We start from the raw sequence: 6,912 nt of genomic DNA, 5'->3' as shown, positions 1-6,912 counted from the left end.
ACAGTCGGAGCGGATCTGAGACCTCCAACCCTGATGATTCTAGGATAGTTTTGAGATTAATTTGCATTTTGCAACATCTTAGTGCAGAGCAACATGAAAGGAAAATATTTCCATTTGATTAACTTTCTACATTGCTAATAAGAGGGGAAAATGTTTTGTTTGCGCTTCATTTCTCATTTACCCACGAGCTCAGAAACTGTGAGCTATAGCTAAGCTTTTGAGGAAGTGCAGATTCTGAAATACTTCACTATTACTCTGACTGTAATTGTTTTCAAAGTAGGTTACTCATCTTTCTTAATATCAAACACTGTCTTATGTAATACAAGCTGCAAAAATGTGCATCAAAAGTCCATTCCATAAAAACCAAAACTTGAATGTCTGTCTCCTGCAGCACGGAGTAAACACTTTGGTTTCAGCAATAACTGGATTTTAGAATTGGAAAGTATTACAAAGTAATAGTTGTGTATTTGACAAAGATTCAAACTGCCATACAGAATACTGTGACTATTTGCTCGAGTGTTCTCATTATGTGATAAATATGTCAAATATATTTTTTTCAAAACATAATTGACAGTCTTCCTAGACTGTCACTTGTCCTTGGTCCTTCTTATTTACTTGACTTCTTGTTAGTATTCTAAAGACACAATAATTTATTTTAGGATACAGCTTTTATTAGTTCCTCAACTGACTGTGTGGGATCAGAAATGTTGTCCAGTTTAAATTTGAAACTGTTGTCTGGAATGACATAATACCATTCCAAAGGTGTCTTTCTCTGCTATTTTCTTTTTTCCTCTGTTGCAGATTTTAAGAATGATGCCAGTAGTAGGGACAAGGATGTTAGAGAAAATTAATGGTTTTATGGAAAAGATGTAGCCAGAGTGAATTTCACTTTGTAAGGATTACTGCTATAAAATTATAAGCACAAATAATTATGTTAAATGTAGAGTCTGAAAGGAAACACCTCTTATTTTGCTGACAATAGGATATATATAGCAGTTTGTAACTCCATTGCAATAAGTGAAAAAATACTGGATTTCATTAGTATTTGAGGGTATTAATATCTTGAAATACGTGTTACTTTTTTCCTATGTTGCAATTAGAAAAGTTGTCACTTTAACTCAGTGCTAGTCTTTGGCAGTTTAACACTGCAAAATGTGTGTGTATATGTAAAATAAAAGGAATATCTGAATAATTTTCAAAATATTACTAAAATATTCACAATAAAGTATTCAAACTGTATATACAGGTAAGCATTCATATATGCTGTGCTGGTTTGGGCTGACGTAGAGTTAACTTTCTTCCCAGTGGCTAGTGTAGGGCTATGTTTAGGATTTGTGCTGAACACAGAGTTGATAATGCAGAGATGTTTTTGTTATTGCTGAGCAGAGCTCACACAGAGTCAAGGCCTTTGCTGCTTTCCATACTGCCACACTGGCAAGGAATTGGGGGTGCATGGGAGACTGGGAGGAGACACAGCTGGGACAGGTGACCCAACCTGACCAAAGGGATATTCCATACCATAGCACATCATGCTCAGTGTATAGGGTGGGAAGAGGAAGGAGGAAGGGGGGACATCTGGAGTGACGGTGTTTGTCTTCCCAAGGAACCGTTACGCGTGATGGGCCCTGCTCTCCTGGAGATGCTGAACACCTCCTGTCTGTGGGAAGCAGTGAATTAATTCCTTGTTTTGCTTTGCTTGTGTGTGCAGCTTTTGCTTTCCCTATTAAACTGTCTTTATCTCAACCCATGAGCTTTTTCTAGCTTTTCCCCTTCTGATTCTCTCCCCCATCCCGTTGGTGGGGGAGTGAGTGAGCAGCTGTGTGGCTCTTCTTGCTAGCCTGGGTTAAACCGCGACATATGCATATATACATGTATATATACATGGATGTGTATGTTTTATGAATCGCCCTCTGACAGCTATTGTAGACTTAGAAAGACCAGTATATATACTTTGGCCATAGTGTATGGGTGATGATTTCTGCTGCTTAGACAATAAGGGAATGTTGACAATTTATTTCTGCTCTTCCTTCAAGAAGCAAGAAAGGAAGAATGACTGAATAAATGCCATTTTGTTATCTGCAGTTTGAGGCAATGTATTCTATTAAAATTTGTTACCACCTGAGAAGCTAAGACTGTATATCCACAGGTCAATCATTAGGAATAATCTCTATTATTCCTAATATTACACAGCCTTTGTATTTCCAGAATAAGCTGTGATACGTGCTTTTTGCTCAGTTTTCTTCTTCCCTCTGCTCTCAGTTTGGGGAATTTCATAATTCTAAACCAGGATGGGTTGTTCTCCCAGTTAAGGTGTGGGCAGAGGAGAGAATGATGGCAGTAAATAAATATTTTGTCTGACCATAAAATGTCTATAGTGATTTCATAGCTCATAGGTACTTGCTGTAGCCAAATAACACCTTAAATTGCTCTTTAGATCAATTAATTTGTTTTTGCACTTGACATGCAAACATTGTTTAGGTAAATGACTTGATTTTTATTTCTATGTGCTGAACACCAGCAGCTAATGCAGTTACAGTTGGGCATTGTGCCCACAGCCTCTCTTGTTCTTTTGATTATGTATTACATGTTTCTTTTGTTCCTTCTGTAGTCATTTATTATAGTGAGAACAAAATGAGGATACAACTGGTACATATTTCATAAAGGGTAATGTTCTTCTAGTACATCTGCAGAAGTAGATTGCTTAAGATTATTGCTTAAATATTAATAAAAAATGCCAAGTGTCTGTGGATGACACACTTTTCATTAGTTTAAAACCCCCTGAATTAGCTAATTATAAGAAAATAGGCTACAGGAGGATTTCAGAGAAGTGTTCAAAGGAAGCACTGCAGTTCAGATCTGCAAGTATGATCCCATATATTGTCAGTAAATTCCTAGAACTTAAGAGTTCTTTAGAAAGAATTTTTGGTGTGTGTTTTGGCTGGACTGTAATGCCATCATTTTCTCTTCTGCAAAGTGCGCCATACAGCCTTTAGCAGGATCGAGTCTATAAATTACTTTAATTACTTTAAAGTAATTAAAAATCCGTTTGAAAATTCAGTGAAGATTGAAAAATTTAAATCCTCTTAATTCTTGCAAACATTTGAATATTTAGAAACACAAAATAATGGTCTACTCAGATAGTGAAAAATCAAATATCCTCTGAGAGAGCCTACAGTTTGTAAGAAGACTTGTTTCAAGTACTTAGAAAAGCAAAGGACATTTGGTTGAAATAGTTGTATAGCTGTTGACATTTGGATTCTATACTGTTGCCCAGTGTGATCTGCATTGTACAATACCATATATAAACCTGTACCTTTCATGTGTAGAATGTTTTGAGCCACATCTTTGCTCAGTTGCTGGGTTTTCAGTGCTGCCTATTGAACATCACTTTGAAATTCTAAAAGTCCTCAGTAATGCATATGCAATAACTTGCAGTTATACATAAAATTGATGTTGAAATCTCATGCGTTTAGGCATACTTAAGAGTCAGTGGACTTTGAGGCTGAAGAATTTATCTTTTCTTAATTTTTTTTTTTTTCTCTTTTCATCCCAGGTTAGTTTATTGGCAGTGAAGAACCACAGACGCTTTGTGCCCTGATGGGGGACTCAGGATCCAGACGGTCGACTCTAGTGTCTCGGTTGCCAATATTCAGGAGAAGTGTTAGTCGGAGACATGACTCCCTTCCTTCCTCACCTTCTTCTGCTAATGCCATTGGTGTCCACACCTCCTCCCCATCCAGTACTAACTCCAGCTCAGGGAGCACAGGAAAGCGTCGGAGTATTTTCCGTACCCCTTCCATTAGCTTCCATAACAAAAAAGGGAGTGAGCACAAGTCTGACTCAGCTAGTCAAAACATTAACATCTCAAATGGTGTGCAGTCCTCTCTCAGCACTTTTCAAGAACTCAGCTTAGAGGAACACATGAAAAGCAGAGCAAGGCATTCGGTTGGCTTTGGCAGCTCACGTAACAAGAAGATAACAAGGTCTTTGACAGATGATTTTGAAAAGGGCAAGGAGCATTCAGCTAACAAGAATGTCTTTATAAATTGCATAAGCTCTGGCAAGAATGAGGGTGATGATTCAGGCTTTGCAGAGGAGCAGAGCCGATATTCTGTCAAACAGTCCACACGAAAACTTCTCACTAAGTCTTTTTCATCACACTACAGACTTTCCAAACCAGCTCCAGAGTGTCAGTCAGTTTCCTCTGTGCAGCAATCCAGATGCTTGCTGGAAGTTAAATCGTACGTGGAAAGTGAGCCCATGTTTGCCAAGTCCTGTCCTCCGTGCCCAGCTGAGATGGCAGAGTGCGTGGGAAGCTCCTTGCAGTCCCCACTGCTTTCCGCTGACCTCACGGCTGCCCAGACACCCTCTGACTTTGTCGCTCTGACAGAAGATTCTGTTTCAGAGGTGGATGCTCTGCCCAGCAGTGGGCCTGAAGCACTGCTCACAGAGGATTTTGGCCATGATGTGTCTACCTCTCAGACTTTTTTAAATTCTGCTGATGCTCCTGCGAGGGAAACAGATATAGTGGAAACTAGTGGCCGTTCTGCTGTTGTGTCTCCTGTGAGTCATGCAAGCTTGTGTAGCATCGAATCTAATACCTTACTCAAAACTTCAGCTGCTCATCAAACAAAAGTACTGTTGCAAGCCAGTGGACTACATATTAATGATACCAGGCACATAGGAAAAATTAACTTGGAAAATGCACATTTAGGAACCTTTTCTGTACAGCGTAGTGAAGAACCAGCGATACTGTCTCCAAAGGGGCAGAGGTTGAATGGGTGCAGAGATGATCGCACGCCATCCAAGCACCTGAGGAGCACGATTCCCGAAACCGAGTCTAAGTGTGTTCCATGTTCTGAATCTCAGTACTTCAAAACACAACAGGGTTATGAAACAAACCATACTAAAGGTATGTCTTGTGGTCTTTTAGTTTTTGAGTTTAGTGAGGTTTTTTTCTGGTTCAGTTCTTCCGTAAGGATTGTTTTGTTATAAAGTGTTTTTGTGGCTGTTGCAACTGCTAGCTAGGAAGTTCAAAAGTTGTGAATTGTGTCTTCCTCCCAAAATTGTCAGACTTAAAGGAAAAGTCTGTGACTTTTTGAGTTCATATTTTGAAGTTTGCAAACACCTATCAGTGCTATTCATGGCTATGCTTTCCTGTGGTATAAAATGAATTAAGAAAGACTGTATTAATTCTTGGCTTTTATTGAAGGCTGAAGCTGGGATTTTTTTAGACATGCCTGTATTGGACTTGAGCCAAAGAATTGCATAATTTGAGATGGAAACATTATCAGAGAAAGAAACCTTCTTGTGGTCTGGCTGTGGAAAATAACACAGTTTGTCTTACATTGATCTGGGTTTTGAAATTTCCCAAGTCATGCTTTCTCTGTTCAACTGATGTTACACAGTAGCTTAGAGTGGATGTTTCTGTGGCAGAGTATAAGAGGTCCTGTTTCTGATTCCATCTGAACTAAGTGTCCAAATTCTCATTATGTAATTGATGGAACTGAGAGAGTTAGTTACCATCTAAATTTCACACTGAATCTTTAGCTTCTGAAAAGGAATTTGGAAATACTAACAAGATTAAGTGGAAAGATCGTGCCCAGAAATCCCAGAGTACAGAGATACAGGTAAATAAGGCCCCAGGCCCTTGAGTGAAGGACACCTGTCAAAAGGCATTTATCTCTGACACTTTTTCTCAAACCAGCCTAACGCCTGGTGCTTTCTTGCATAATCCTGAGGCTATGTCTGGTAGGCCGGAATTTGTGAGAGTTAACAAGACAGCATTTATAGTGTTAGAAGATGAATGTAAGTAAACTCATGTGAATTCACTCCCATCTTTTTGCTTGGATATTTATCTAGGCATGTAGGTTATAAGCAGTCTAAAGCAATCTTGCATTTTGAGTTATTTGTCCCTGCAAGGCTTGATTGGATGTCTTGTACATAAATGGCAATACAAAGTCAAATTAATCCACTAAATTAGCTTTCACCAGAAGGCACCTCTTTTCCTGTGAAATAGGTGCTTTCACTTGAGAGGAAAAAAATTTCCATTTATGTTTATTACTGATCCTGAGCACTCACTTTGTCTTCCTTGCCACATTGCCTTGTCTGTGAGTGAGCTTGTATTTTTGAACCTACCTTACTAGAGGGTACTGCAGAACCAGAAGTGAGCAGCTTGGAGTGATGTTTAGAAAAAGCTGGTGCATTCCAAACTCATGGATTGGCAATGGTTAATCTGTATTTCTGGAATTCAACTAGAGTTGAAATTGTGATAGAAGGATTCTTGTAAATTGGTTTCATGGTCACTGAAACACTGCACTATATAAAGGCTGATGATTAATTGTTAGGGTTTTATAGTACTGTTCAAAATACAATTTATACAATTTATTGCAGTTTATAACAGTATATATACTGAGTATAATACAATACAATACCAAGTGTGTAACAATTTATACAATGTATTTTGTTTTACTGATGTGGTAAAGAATGTATTTCAAATTAGAAAATAGCCAAGCATACAAAGGGCCCAGTGAAAAAAAAAATCCTGCTATATGAAATTAAGCAAACATAGAAAAAGCTTACGTGGCATTCAGTAAGATATGGTTACAAGTAGTTATATCTGTTGCAAACAGAGTGAGTTAAACATTTGGTTTCCTAAAACAGTATTTAAACCCAGATGTGTATACAAAATATTTCTGTGTGTTTTCTTTGGTAATAGGTATTTTCTCTTCTGTATCTGGCCTCATAGCTGTTATCATTATAGACAGCATTGTGAATGTGGCATTTGTGTATGAGCAGGTTTGATGTGCCCTATATTTCTTAGTATACCTTTATATATATCTACGTGATACAGATTTTTTTTGAGAGCCATTGGAGAAAATGTCTGTTCTCTTGCAAGATGCAAAAGAAGGT

At 38.2% G+C, this 6,912-nt stretch overlaps 1 protein-coding gene across 1 annotated transcript in view; it reads left to right on the top strand.

Moving 5' to 3' along the window:
* Positions 1–3,597: 3,597 nt before the first annotated feature.
* Positions 3,598–6,912, top strand: part of CCSER1 (coiled-coil serine-rich protein 1) — a gene marked incomplete at its 3' end in the record, with an annotated part of 4,106 nt that continues 791 nt past the window's right edge. The window contains exon 1 of the mRNA XM_009072749.1: positions 3,598–4,912. Within this exon, the coding sequence (XP_009070997.1) occupies positions 3,598–4,912 (1,315 nt within the window). The remainder of the gene's footprint in view (positions 4,913–6,912) is intronic.

This window comes from Acanthisitta chloris, unplaced genomic scaffold (assembly GCF_000695815.1).
Source record: "Acanthisitta chloris isolate BGI_N310 unplaced genomic scaffold, ASM69581v1 scaffold16950, whole genome shotgun sequence".
NCBI classification, from domain to species: domain Eukaryota; kingdom Metazoa; phylum Chordata; class Aves; order Passeriformes; family Acanthisittidae; genus Acanthisitta; species Acanthisitta chloris.
Note: the sequence above shows the minus strand (reverse complement) of the source record. Positions and strands in the feature narration are given on the sequence as shown.